The sequence below is a fragment of the Dipodomys spectabilis genome, unplaced genomic scaffold, assembly GCF_019054845.1.
Source record: "Dipodomys spectabilis isolate Male_0828 unplaced genomic scaffold, ASM1905484v1 ptg000136l, whole genome shotgun sequence".
In the NCBI taxonomy this organism is placed as follows: Eukaryota; Metazoa; Chordata; class Mammalia; order Rodentia; family Heteromyidae; genus Dipodomys; species Dipodomys spectabilis.
This window is the reverse complement of record NW_024870813.1, coordinates 931,213-945,525: the sequence shown is the minus strand read 5'-3', so window position 1 is coordinate 945,525 and position 14,313 is coordinate 931,213. Positions and strand designations below refer to the sequence as shown.

At 50.6% G+C, this 14,313-nt stretch overlaps 1 protein-coding gene across 1 annotated transcript; it reads left to right on the top strand.

Annotated features, from left to right (window-relative positions):
• Nucleotides 1–1,947: 1,947 nt before the first annotated feature.
• Gprin2 (G protein regulated inducer of neurite outgrowth 2) lies at nt 1,948–3,746 on the top strand. The gene has a single exon (XM_042690341.1). It carries the CDS (start codon nt 1,948–1,950, stop codon nt 3,313–3,315), a length of 1,368 nt encoding a protein of 455 aa, XP_042546275.1. The 3' UTR covers nt 3,316–3,746.
• Nucleotides 3,747–14,313: the final 10,567 nt, after the last annotated feature.

The window sequence follows — 14,313 nt, the reverse complement described above, 5'->3', positions numbered from 1 at the left end:
GCTTCAGACCCATCCTTTCTATTGGCTCTCCTGATCTCAGGTCAGCAGAGATGACACAGAAACTTTTGCCTTTGCAGTAACACAGAAACTGAGTTCTGGAACCATTTCCACATTCCTGTTTGGGTGGCCTTGCTCACCTGGCCAGAGTGGTTGCTTTCCTGACAGTTCTTATCAGGCCAGGAAAGGGAAGGCAGGGCTGGGATTGCCCAAACCAAAGTTGTTGTCTTCTGTACCCATCTCCAGCCCCTCCCACCCAGCAAGGAGTCAGGGAGTTATCTTCCTCAATCAAGGCTTTGGCCCAGACACTCTGACTCTGGACCATGTCCAGTCCTCTCCCTCAGTGTCCCTGAATGCTCTGTCTACCCTGTTCCTTCTACCTGGTCACCTTCTCCCTCTCTCCCTTGACTTCCCTGACTGGTCCTCCAGAAAGCCTTTTCCCATCATCCCCCGGTGTGAGCGCAACTGACCTGGCAGGGATCTCCCTCAGACCCCATTATGGGCACTCAGCCCGCTCCTCTGTGGGCTTGCCCTTGGACTGGCAGCAGACATTCTCTGTGCCAGCTGTGTTGTGTCAGGTCAGTGCAAGGGTGCTGGTCAGGTGGCGAGGAACAGGCCACATGGCAGACTTGGCCAACTGGCTGGTGGAGAAGCTGATAGCCAGACTGTTCCATCTAGGCCTAGAGTTAGAGATAGAGGCGGCCCGGCTGGAGGATCAAGAAAGATTCCCAGGAGGAGCACTGAGGTGGAACAGGACCTTCACTGACAATGTTGTGTGGCAGGGCCAGTGGGGAGGTCCAAGGGGGAAGAAGGTCTGTGTGGCTGGAACCGGGGACAAGGAGGATGCAGGTACACTGGACAAAGGGAATTGAAATTTTGTTGTTGATTTTGTTTGCAGTATGGGGCTTGAACTCAGGGCCTGGGCTCTGTCCCTGAGCTCTTTTGCTCAAGGCCAGCACTCTACCACTTTGAGCCACAACGCCACTTCTGGTTTTCTGGTGGTAAAGTGGAGATAAGAGTCTCATGGATTTTCCTGCCTGGGCTGGCTTCAAATGGTGATCTTCAGATCTCAGCCTCATGAGTAGCTAGGATGACAGGCATGAGCTACCAGCACCTGGCAATATGTCTGAATTTTGATGTTCAGTGTTTGCTGGACCACCATTTCCAGGGGACAGCCAGATCTAAATGATTCTCATATTCCCACCTGCGGAGCCACCCATGAGCCATGGCTTGGGAGACGGCTGCAGAACAAATGTACAGTTGCCCAATGAGTCCCATGCATAAAGGGCTGAGCTTGATGGGGGTCACAGAACTCTGCTACCCTTTACTACTGCCAATACTGAATCTTGGAGACATGGCAGGCCAGAGAGGATGAGCAGAGGGGGCAACAGCAGAACCTAAGACCATCCTCAGTCCTGTGTTCATTGCTGATATCCACCAGTCCAGCTATATAGGCTATTAATATTCTGCAGTATTTCTTCCGTGCCAGTCATCTCAAAGCTGGTGTCCCAAACCCATGCACCCAGTGCTACAGGCTTGCCCCTAGGACTTCAGCAGATGTAGCCAGCCTGTAAAATCAACATCTGGTGGGTTGGAGGCGTGGCTCAGGTGGTAGAGCATCAGGCAATGAGTGAAAGCAAATGTCAGATAGTGAGTTCAAGTCTCAGTCTTGGACAAACAAGCAAACAAAAACAAAATGAAAAATATCTGGCTGGTGGTGTCCCCAGAACCCTGTGACAGAAAGAACTGACCATTAGATGTTTGTGTGTCATGTGGGATGGCCTTGATTTGAAGCATCTGATGTCACTGATTGGCTTATGGCTCTGACCAGTCAGGCAGGTTGGGACTGAAACTGTCTCCTAAGTGTGCCTCGCTCTATGAGGGTTTAGGGCAGACTCCACCACACAACTCCACTCTACTCACTTGCTTTCTTTTTTCCTGCAGGCAGCCATGAGCTCCAGCCACCCTGAGCCTAGTGCCCAAGCACCTCAGAGCCCCCGTGCCCAGCCTTTGTCCCAGAGCTCTTCCAGTCTGCTGTGTGAAGGCCGGGAGCAGAGGCCAGAACTCCGCAAGAGTGCCAGCAGTACTGTCTGGCAAGCCCAGCCGGGCAAGGCCAGCACACATTCCCAAGCCCCAGAGGAAGAAGGATGCCAGACGGAGAGCATGGAGCAGGCTCGGGCCTTTAGTCCCCAGTCACCGCCTGGTGCTGTGGGCCGCTGGCGGAGCAGCACTGTGGGCAACGTGTCCACTATGGGCACTGGAGATCTGTGTCGCCTGCGGGCTCCCAGCGTGGCTGCTGTGCAGAGGAGCCACTCTGACCTGGCCCGTAGCAGCCAGACCCGTGGTCATGGTGGAGCCCGGAAGGCCAGTCTCAGCTGTTCGGCTCTTGGAGGCTCACCTGTCCATGGGCCTCATCAGCCACCTGGTAGTGTTTCTGGCCAGGCTGACCAGACCAATGTAGGTCTGGAAAAGGATGTGACTCAAGAGGATGCGACTTCTAACTCCGCCTGGATGCTGGGCGAGAGTCAGGTGTGTGAGCCTTCCCAGGATCGGGAGGGTACAGCTGCCCACAGCAGCGGATCCCAAGTCGGGCCCAAAGCCTCTGGGCAGCCAGCTGCCACCTCCTGCCATGCTCTGTCCCCAGCTGCTCTGCTTGGAAGCATGAGGGAGACAGGGGCTCCTGGCTGTTGCCATGTCCTGCCTGCCACAGGGATCTTGGCCTTTCCCAAACTGGTGGCTTCTGTGAGTGAGTCCGGGCTGCAGGTTCAGCAGGGGTTGAAGTTCCACTGTAAGTTGCCTGCGGGGCTCCCTGGGCACACTCACTGCTGTGCCCACCCGTGGGGGACCACAGGCTTAGCCACAGATCCAGGCTCCAGGACCAAAGATGTATGGACCATGACCTCAGCCAGTGACTTGGCTCCCGGGTTGTCCTCAGCCCAGGATGCTGGTGTGCAGGCAGCTCCAGTGGCAACCAGCAAGGCTGTGGCCACCAGCCCGTCCCTGGAAGCCCCTGTGTCCCTGCACATCTTCCCAGAGGTAACTCTGGGGTCCAGCCTGGAAGAGGCATCATCTCCAGTGCGGGATGTGAGGTGGGACTCCGAGGGCATGACGTGGGAAGTATATGGAGCCTCGGTGGACCCTGAGGTGCTCGGTGTGGCCATCCAGAAGCACCTGGAGATGCAGTTTGAACAGCTGCAGCGGGCGCCAGCTAGCGAGGACAGTCTGTCGGCCGAGGGCCGCAGGGGCCCCCTGCGTGCCGTCATGCAGTCCCTGAGACGCCCCAGCTGCTGTGGCTGCTCTGGAACAGCCCTCGAGTGAGGCACAAGGCCTGCAGGCTGGCCTGGCCCACAGACTGAGCCCTTGGGCAGGACCAAGGACCGTGGAGGCCTGTGCCCCTGGGCCCCCAGCACAGGTGGGCACGTCTCTCACCTGGGCACTGACTGCCTGCAGAATGCAGGACTGAGCCTGGAGGTTCCAGCTCCACACAGCTGGGCTGGTGGGTTTTTCTTTTCTTTTCTTTTCTTTTTTTTTTTTAAAGGGCTTGATTCCCAAGAGTTCCATGCTGGGCTCTGGACTTTGGGTTTCTGCACTGTGAATAAGTGAGATCCTCCGTGTTGTGTAAAATCGCTGTATTCAGTCTGCTCTCAGCACTTACTTTCCATGTTTCCCACTGCCCCCAGGACTTTATTGCCAAAGGCCTTCTGTGTGCCATATACTGTGCTTGTCACCTTACCTGATTGAGTCTTTTATCTCTTCATCCCATTTTACAGCTGGAACCACAGACATTTGGCAGAGCTCTGTCTAGTGAGCCCCATGGTGGACTGCTTGCGCTGGTGGGCTAAGATTCAAAGCCAGTGCTAGCTGAGCCCAGCACATGCCCAGTGTGGGGTGGTGCAAGTTAGGAACAGGAAGGGTTTATGGAGCTCATGTTCTGTGGGTTCTGAGGTACAAAATTGAGGCTATTCCTGCCCTGGCCAACTTTGGGGAGTGGGGAGAGGGAGGTCGGGAGGAGTGGGGCTACCCACAGGCATTGAGATACTTCTAAGATCCAGCTTTCCTGTGGACAACAAGTGAATACCTGTCCCCAAATATACTGCAGGCCTGAAACTGTACCATTATCCCCTCATTCTTTTGGCTTAACTCTTCATTCCCAGTGGGTGAAGCTGTTCAGAGAGGAAGCCTGGCTGAGGGCCCTGGGCTGTGGGCTCACATCATACTTGATAGGACGGGTCTGCCACTGAGGGCCTGCAGGGGCCAGGGAGGCCTGTGATCAATGCTCACTCCTGACAAGGAGAGGAGGAGGAGGGAGGGGACACAGGGCTGATGCTGCATGACTTCATTACTCAGGGCCTTCACAAGGCCTGGGAGGATGGGAGTGGGCTTTTATTTTTCTTTGTTTCTTTCCCTTTTTCTTCTCTTTTCTTTTCTTTTTGGTGCTGATCTAGGGGCTTGAAATAGGGCCTGGGTGCTATTCTTCAGTTTTTGTTCAAGGTTAATACTCTACCACTTGAGCTTTAGACCCATTTCTGGCTTATTTGGTGGTTTATTGGAGATAAGAGTCTCCTGGACTTACGTACCTGGGCTGGCTTCAAACTGTGATCCTCAGATTTCAGTCTCCTCAGTAGTTAGGATTACAGATGTGCATGTCAGGTTCCTGGGAGTCTTATATCTTTATCGGTTTTTACCAAACTCCTGGATTAGAAGCCCCTAGGCTACTTCTTGTGGGGAACCAGAAGGCCAGGTAGAGTGAAGGACCTAGACTTGGCCCCATAACTGCATGGATGAATTTTCTAACAATTTGAGTGAGAAGATGGGGGGAGGGAGCAATGGGAAGCCAGGACCTGAAATCTGGCTTCTCTTTCCCCTTCCCCAAGGATTTGGTGCTCAATAAGGGGCGTGGCTTAATCTTTGAGGTGGGAGAGGCATTCTAGCAGACCAGAGAACAAGGCGGGAGAGAGAGGGACCCTTCAGACCAGAAGTTCCACTATGGGAGTTGTTACCCGGAAATGTGCTTTTCCCATGGGAGCATGTACAGATATTTTCGGGGGCCTGTCTTTTCCATTCTGGGACAGAGCAGACAGTTCACACTGGGCTATGGCATGTGAGTTCCCCCACCTTCCACCCCTGTGCTTGGCTCTGTCCAGGGCCAGCCTAGATTGGGGGATCGATGGAAGAGTATAACTAGCTGCCAGGATGTGGCTGGGGCGGGGAGTGGTGGTGGTCAGGTTTCAATGTAGAGACCCTTTCGACTGCCAGTGGAAGAGAGATTGGGATAGAAGAGGCAGAAGCGGAGAGGGTGTAGGTGGTGAGAGGCGAGGAGGGTTCCAGGGAGGGTCTCATTAAAAGATGAGGAGTGGGCTGCCGGGGGCTAGGTTCCCACATGAGTGGGCCCATGGTGGGGGGAGGGGTTCCATAAGGCTGAGGTCCTTCCAGATTTTGCAGGCAGAGGCTCAGGCCACTCCTGGGACAAGAGAAGGCCAATGGGCAGGCTGGGGTGTGTGTGTGTGTGTGTGGAAGAGTGAGAGGACCACATGCCAAAGGGCTTGGCTGGCATCAGTGAAACCCATTTCACAAAGAGACTTTCTCCTTCCTCATATGCAGATCCCGTGAGTTCATTGTTTAGCTGGTAAATGTCAATCCAACCACCAGGTTGCAACCGGTACTGGGATGTAGGCTGGGCTGGGCCACCCACCTACCACCTGATTATGACCCAGATTGAAATGAGCAGGGTGTGTCCAGGCTGGAGCCCCAGAGCACCTGCCAGGTAAATCACCTGCTGGGGCTGGCATACCCCTGCCATCAGGCCTCCCTGAAGCAACGAACTGCAGCTTAAATTCTGCATTGGAGACTCACCCTTGCTCCTCTTGCTGAGCCCCTTTCTGGGTCAGGTTGAGGCCCTCAGTGGGTCAGGACTGTGCAGCAAGGCCATGGCTTCCTTTGCAGGTCTTTCCCCCTCATATTCCAGCTTTCTGGCCAGACCCTCTGGGTCCCTTTCAGGACCCATTCTGGGAGGTGTTGGGTTTTGCTATGTCAATGTTTGTTTTATTTCAAATTCAAAATAAATACAAGTTAGTTAGATTAGAGCCTTGTCAGGTCCCAATGAGGACTGGGTATTGGTCCTGTCTGGTCTTGTTTATTTCGCTCTGATAGATCCTGTCCTTTAGAACATAAACTGCAGAGCTCCATACCCTGGCAGGGATTCCCTCTCTTACCTTCTGTGGCTCCTTCCTTGTGTCTACTGGCTTTTCTGTGGTTGTCTGTGGGCTACCTACTCTGTGGCCAGGACATGGGTTCACATCTCCTGTCCTGCCATTGCCCTGCTAAAGAAACATTGCTCCAAAGGAAGGAGAACTCTGACTGTGGGAACTCCTGCTGACCACTGGTAACAGTGCTGGGGATAGTAAAAAGAAGACAGCGGTCCTTTTCCATTAGGATGTCACCTCCATGTCAGCTGGTTTGGGTCTCTGTCCCCTGAATATGCTACATCATTCTTTGACAGGGGCTAAAAACTGTCATTGACAGCATGAGATCTCAGGTAAGTCATTAACCTTGAGGATCCTAAGCTTACTCAGCTGTACAATGAGATGGCTACAGGGCTTCCTCCTTCATTGCCTGTTGTGAGGATCAAATGGTATAACCAACGCAGAGCTTGAGCACACACACTGGTTGTTGGTGGTGTTTGGTGCCCCTGCCACAGGAAGGGCCAGCTTGGCTGTCATTATTTCCTTAAAACTTCCTCCTTCAGACTGGCCTGGTGATATACACCTGAAATCCCAGCTACTTGAGAAGCAAAGGCAGAAGGTTCACAAGTTTAAGGCTAGCCAACCAAAGTTAAGAAGAATATGCCAAAAACAAAATATGAAGAAAAGGGCTAAGGGTATGGCTCAGTGGCAGAGCTCTTATTTAACACTCATGAGGTCCTCACTTCAACTACCAATACTGGGAAAAAAGTTCCCATTCACAGCCCCTTCTCAGGTTCTTCAGCGTGTGTGTGTGTGTGTGTGTGTGTGTGTGTGTGTGTGTGTGTGTGTGTGTGAGAGAGAGAGAGAGAGAGAGAGAGTGTGTGAGTGTCCTGGGGCTTGAACTCAGGGCCTGGGCACTGTCCCTGAGCTTTTTTTGCCCAAGGCTAATGCTCTACCACTTGAGCCACAGCTCATTTTCTAAAAAATTTTATTTGTGGTTAATTGGAGATAAGAGTTCTTGTGGATTTTAATGCCTGGGTTGACTTTGAACCATGATCCTCAGATCACAGCCTCCTGAGTAGCAAAGATTACAGACCTATGATGCCCAGGTAAGATTCTTCAGCTTTGTACCCTGCTTGGTACATGTATTCTCTAGCCAGAGACCTCTGAGAATATGGTCTCCACATTCAAGAAGGCCACCCCCTCCCTTACCACTAACACTGGGGTTAGACTCCCCAAAAGTGCATGCCAATACAGGGACCATGATGAGTATTGGAGAGAAAAATGGAGAGGCAGAAATAAAACAAGGACAGTCCAGAGCCAACAAGGGAGCCTGGATCCCAAATTTCACCTCAAAGTTAAGGTCACTAGGGGCTGAAGGACAAGACTCCAGGCCTTTGTTTTATGGCATGCAGCTTGGGAAGCTCCCGGAGTCCTGGGTGGTCTCTGTAAGGAATTACAGGAGTTATAGATAGATCATCTCAAACAATGGTATATACTGAAATTGCCAGAAGGGATCACAGGCATCTGGAGGTGTGCCCACTGATGGTGCATTTATGTAGAAAGCAGCCCATCACCCAGGTTCACATGGAGTTTGTGGCCCACAAAACACTTAGAACTTCCCTTCATGAATGCATGGCTTCAAAGCCATTCTGTTCATTTGTATTCTCACCACCTGACTTTATCATATTGGCCTGGCCCAGTTTTGTCATCTGAAGTGATGACTAGTCCTTTATCAGTTTTCATCTAACTTGTTAGGCAGAGCAGGGCCAGTACCACTGGGGCACCCTGTAGTTCAGGATGCTCCTCATGTATCTAAATCTACACAGTTATCATGAACCATCTTGCTCAAGGCAAATTTAATGTTAAAATCTAGATCATTAGCATCAATTACACAGTGCAGTCCAACCACTCTACCTGCTTCTGAAGTTTGAGATCAAACTTCGAAGATTTGCAGACACTACCTTCTTGTCCTTTTGGGGAACAAGGAGCAGCCCTACCTTTAGCATCCTTCCTGTTTAGCCTCCAGTTTCAAAGGCTGTTGCCAGTAAACAAGGCCTCTTCTGCAATCCGTGGGAGGAGACAGTGAAGACGGGCAGGCCAGGCTCCTCAGCCATTCTCTAGTAGTTTCTTCATTGAGCCTTCTGTTCTGCTCATGCTTTTTGGTGGGAGTGCTTCTAAATCTAGGTGGAACTCTTAGAAGGAAGTGGGGACCATGTTGACCTAAAGGACTGCAAGAATACAGGGCAAGTTCTATTGCCATGGTTTTAGAGAGGTAATAAGCAGGGAAGGAGTCTGGGGGAAAGCTGGTATTTGTTAAAAACCAGCAGGGTGGGCTGGGAAGGTGGCTCAGTGGTAGAGCGCTTGCCTTGCATGCATGAGGCCCTGGGTTTGATTCCTCAGCACCACATAAGCAAAGAAAGTCAAAAGTGGCCCTGTGGCTCAAGTGGTAGAGTGCTAGCCTTCAGCTGCAGAGCTGAGGGACAGCACCCAGGCCCAGAGTTCAGGCCCCACGACCAACCAAAAAACAAAAAAAACCAAAAACAAACAAAACAATCCAACAGGGTGACAGTGGCTCATCCCTGTCATCCTAGCTACTTAGGAGGCTGAGATCTAAGAATCACAGTTCAGAGGCTGCATGGACAGGAAAGTTCATGAAACTCTTATCTCCAATTAACCAGCAAAAAACCTGGAAGTGGAGCTGTAGCTCAAATGGTAGAGCACTGGGCAAAAAAGCTCAGGGACAGCGGGCAGGACCTACGCTCAAGCCCTGGATTGGCAACCACCCCCAAACCAAAGAACAACGAAACCCTAAGCTAAACCAAACTGGTATGGGTTGAGAGACTGAGGGCCAGCTAGTGAGCTCTGACTCTCTTGTTCCAAAACTTGGGTGCATGCCATCTTTGCATTCTTGATCATGCAGAACTCATGCTGATTCTCCCCTTCTCCTCAGGAAGGAGGCCAGTCTGGACCCATAAGCATGAGCTCTGCAAACAGATACCCTAAAATCCTTCTTTCACAGCCTGACTTAACAGGCGCGAATGCAAACTGAAAGTTCACAAACGCAGCTCTGGCTGGAAGAGTGTGTTCAATTTTAAAGTGCCACTGGACTCCTTGTCTAGCCTACCTAGGCTGATACCTTTTATTTTCCAGCATCTTTCCCGAAGAAAGACAGGGTGCTTTCTCTGCAACCCATGAACTTGGATGGACCTGTACAGCCTCTCTATGTGCAGCCTGGGACAAGTGTGGAGGCTTCCATGGTCCTGTGCCCACTCTGCCCATTCATTCCCTTTCAGGCTTTTCTCTTTTGCCCCAGGTCCTCATATCCCCCTGGTCCCTCTGTCTTTCCACCATCCCATTGTCCTTGCTCTGACCTCCTGCCTCCTTTATGCCAAGAGTCTGCTCTGTTGTTCCAAATCTTAGCCTTTCTCTTTTCATGGCCTGAGACACTTCTGGATATGGGTCTCAGCAGCCTTGATTTTTAGAGGCCTAAGCCCCTCCTCTCTACTTGTCTTTTCCCTTTTTGGACACACATGAAATGATTCATAATTGCCAAATGGCTTCCTACTCTAGGGAAGCCCACTCCCTGGGGTAGCTTTGTTTGGGGCCAGAAAAAGCAACTGTTTGTGTCAGTGATCTTGCTGAAAGTGAATGGAAACAATCTGCTCATGTGGGAGGGGTACCCCATGAGCCCTAAGTTCGAGTGGTCCTCCTTGGTGTGGGTGTGGGTGGGGGTATGGTGGGGAGTGGGAGAGTAGCTAGCTGACTGGCTAAGGTTGCACACTGGGTAGGTGATATCTACCTGCTGTTTTGAGGCAGGTGATTTTCTCTTTGATGTGTTCAGAATCTTCTGTGACTTGTAATTGGCTTGCAATTGGGTGTGGCCTGAGCTGCCTTACGGACATATCACATTGTCCTACCCACGTACCTTTTTCCTGTGAGGAACTGGGTTTATGTCTGGGAGCCAGGGCCCAGAGCTGGGGCAGGAGACTGGACATTAACATCAACTGGTCCATCTCCCAAGTCTGAGCAGAGCCAGCAGAGGGAGCCTCTGGTCAGGCTGGGATTTTCCATGTGCTAAATTGGGTGCTGGGACCCAGAGCTGGGACAGGTAGAATTGTCTTCCCACACCAGACTTCTTCCATGTTCCTGCTTTCTTGGTACCTCACCTGTAGCTATAAAAATAAGCTCAGTCACCATACACTGGTGGCATATGCCTGTAATCCTTGCTACTCAGGAGATGAAGATCTGAGGACAGCAGTTCAAAGCCATCCTGGGTAGTGTGAGACTTTCATCGCCAATGAAGCACCAAAAAAGCTGGAAGTGGAGCTGTGGCTGAATAGTAGAGTGCCGGTCTTTGCACAACATCTCAAGGACAGCACCCAGGTCCTGAGTTCAAGCCCCAGGACCGATACACACACCCATACATGCTTTTCCAGTTGTCTCCTAGTATCTATCTCCTATCCCATGCCCTTGGGTCCCCTAGGTGGTCTCCTAGGATGGACTGGGACTGGAAGTGGAGGGTCCTGTCCTATTCCTGCCTCCTACTCTCCAGAGGCTTGCGTGGTTATGGTGGTAACTGGTCAGGCACCCAGGGGCCAGGCCTGGGTGAGGCAGACAGCTTAACACCCCCTAGTGGCCATCTGAGGCACAGCCAGGGAGCGCCAGACAAGGTGTGTTTGTTTTCATTTCCTCACTTGGAGCCAGGTGGGGTTAGGCTTGACTGCTTATCTGCACACTCTCTCCTCTGGGCTCCTTCAAGCTGCGTGATCACGTGACCCTACCTTCTGGTATCTTCAAGCTATCTGATGCAGGGCAAGCTGGTGAATGCCACTGGTCCTGTTTCTTCCTATGTAAAATGAGGATTGTCACATTCAAACGTACCCCTAGTACATACTCTGGCTTGAACTCAGGACCTTAGGCTTTCACTAACTTTTTTCACTCAAGGTTGGTGCTCGATCACTTGAGTCAGAGCTCTACCTCTGGCTTTTTGCTGATTAATTGAAGACCAGAGTCTTGCAGACTTTTCTGCCGGGGCTGACTTCAAAACAGGATCTTCAGATCTCAGCTTCCCCAGTAGCTAGGATTATAGGACTAAGCCACTTTCAGCAAGATGAAATTCTTCTTTGGGGGTAGGGTTTGGGGGGAGGGTTAGCCATGAGGTTTGAACTCAGGGCCTGAGTGCTGTCCTTGAGCCCTTTCGCTCAAGGCTAGTGTTTATCCACTCTGAGTCACAGTTCCACGTCCCATTTTCTGGTGGTTAATTGGAGATAAGAGTCTCAGAAATGTTTCTGCTCAGCCTGGCTTTGAACCTCCATCCTCAGATCTCAGCCTCCTGAGTAGCTTGGGTTAGAGGAGTGAGCCTCTTTCTTAAAGAGCTTTTTATTCAGGGTTTATCTTTCTTCTTAACTTCAAAGCAAGCCTCTCAATGATAAAGATACTGTCTCTTTTAGGTACGGGTTCCCAGCACTTTGTTCCAGGAGGGCCTTAGGTGCTAAAGGACACAGAATTTTCTAAGGTCAAACTGTGGTCAGCTAGAAGAGGGCTCCTTCTGAGTCAAGGCCTCAGGAGTGGGCGTCGGGAGACCCTTGGGTTGTTGAGGCTTCATGGGTTGGAACTGATGTCTCAAAGGCCACGCTGCTTGGAGAAAAGCCACAGGGAGTTACAATTCAAGGCCGCAGACCCTGGAAAACCATCTCGCATTTTGGGCTGGGACACAGCAGACATGCACAGTGCCCTCCTATCCCCCTCACCACACCCTTAAGCTCTCAGCTCTGGATGCACTGGCAGCTTCCGACTTTGTATTTCTGTGTCTCTCTGACCATAAAAACAAGCTGAGTCTCCAAGGGCCAGTGGCTCATGCCTGTAATGTTTAGAATAGTTAGGAGGCTGAGATCTGAGGATGGAGGTTTGCAGCCAGCCTGGGCAGGAAAGTCTATGAAAGTCTCACCTCCAATTAACCGCCAAAACACCAGAAATGGAGATGTGGTTCAAATGGTAGAGTGCTAGCCTTGAGGAGAAAAAACAAAATCAGGGACAGCCCCCAAGCCTGTTTAAGCTCTAGTACTGGCAAAAAAACAAACCTAGGCTGAGATCTGAGGATTGCAGGGAAGACTGTGATAGAAAAGATCAGGGGACTCTTATCTCCAATCAACTTGCAAAGATCCAGAAGTGGAAGTGTGGTTCAATTGGTAGAGGGCCAGCCGTGAACAAAAATGCCAAGTTTAGGGTAGAAAAACTCTGAGTTTAAACCCCAGTCCTGTGGGGGAAGGGGGGAGTGATGAAGGGGGAAAGAAAGAGATGGGGGGGAGAAAGGAAAAAAAAGATAACAGCCAATCCCTCCATGTTGGCATGTCAGAAGCTTCAAGTTACCAATGCAAGCCTTGCTTGGGGCGTCAGACAGCAGTAACTACAAAAGTCTAGGAATGCCCTGTTAGAGAACATGGGTCAAGTTAAAAATATCAGGAGTGGAAAATGCATTTATTACTCCTGACCTACCAGACATCTCAGCCTAGCAGCACAACACAACAACTGTAGATTGTGGGTCAGTTCCCTTACAATCACATGGCTGCCTGAGAGCTGTGGCTTGCTGACCTGCCCGGCATTAAGAAAGCAGATTATACCAAATTCAGATTCTGAAGTGTTGTTTCTTCTGAATGTGAATTGATTTTGTGGCATCCTAAAGTTGGAAAAAAATCTTATTTGGGACCATCTAAGTTGAGGACGATCTGTAATTCCCTTGTTTTACTTCAGGCCTGTGGAAATGTTGTTCAACAACACTTTGGGGGTGAAGCAGGCTCCCAGAAAGTCTTTGACTTGAGGAAACTCTCTCAATCCCCCCAGACTCAGCTAAGGCCCTGTCATGCATGATTATGGTAAGAGGAAGTAGCTTCTTGGGGACACTTCCCACAGGTGTCAATGACATTCAGATGTTTACTCTCTGGTGAAGTCTCTGTTTTTGAATTCATGCAGGATGAACTCTGAATTATAAGGGTGAACCATGAGCACTTGGAAGGATCTTCTTTTAAAAATGTCCCTCTCGGCTGGGAAGGTGGCTCAGTGGTAGAGTGCTTGCCTTGCATGCAGAAAAAGCTGGAAGTGGCGCTGTGGCTCAAGTGGTAGAGCGCTAGCCTTGAGCTGAAGAACTGAGGGACAGCGCCCAAGCCCAGAGTTCAGGCCCCACAACCGACAAAAAAAAAAAAGCTGGGCGCTGGTGGCTCACACCTGTAATCCTAGCTACTCAGGAGGCTGAGATCTGAGGATCACAGTTCAAAGCCAGCTTGGGCAGGAAAGTCGGTGAGACTCTTATCTCCAATAAACCACTAGAAAACCGGAAGTGGTGCTGTGGCTCAAGTGGTAGAGTGCTCCCCTTGAGCTGAAGAGATGAGGGATGGCGCCCAGGCCAAGAGTTCAAGCCCCACGACCGGCAAAAACAAATAAACAAAAAACATGTCCCTCTCCAATCCAGGGTTCCAATCCTCAGAAGCCAAAACCACTTTGTGCCTTGACAAACTTTGTCAAGATGTGAGCACCCCTTCCCATCCTGGAAGACACAATTAATTATGCAGCACTTGCTAAATTGCTGTTCTTACTCAGTTTGATGTAGCTACAATTAAATTGCTTTCTTTGTTCATTTTTATTTTCCAGACTTGTTAATTTTTTATAGCTATAGTGGGTTTCTTGCCAATATAGTAGTTGTAATGAGTAGGGGTTGTAATGAGTTTCAGACTGAACTTTTGTAGTTCAGGGGCCCATCTTCCTTTAAGTGGGGATTTGGAGGCTAGGAGTCTCACCTCTCAACTTCAAGGATTAATTTGAGGTGTGGAGAGCAGCTGTTGTTCAATGTCTTCTACCAGGTCCATTTCCCAGCACTCTCTCCCTCCTTCACACCTCTCCATGGAGTTGATCATCTGAATTTTAGGTTCACTAGGTGATTTCTAGAATTGGAAGGGCTAGCTTCTTTGAGGTCAAAGGTGATTTCTAACTTATGTAATATCTAGCCACAGTGGAGCTTGGCTCAGACAAGTTGCCAGGGCAGGTTGTCTTCAGTGGACCCCCCAAGACGATCTCTTTCCCCAGTTTCAAAAAGAAGAATCCTGGGATGAAATATGATTGGCCAAGACTGAGTCATGTG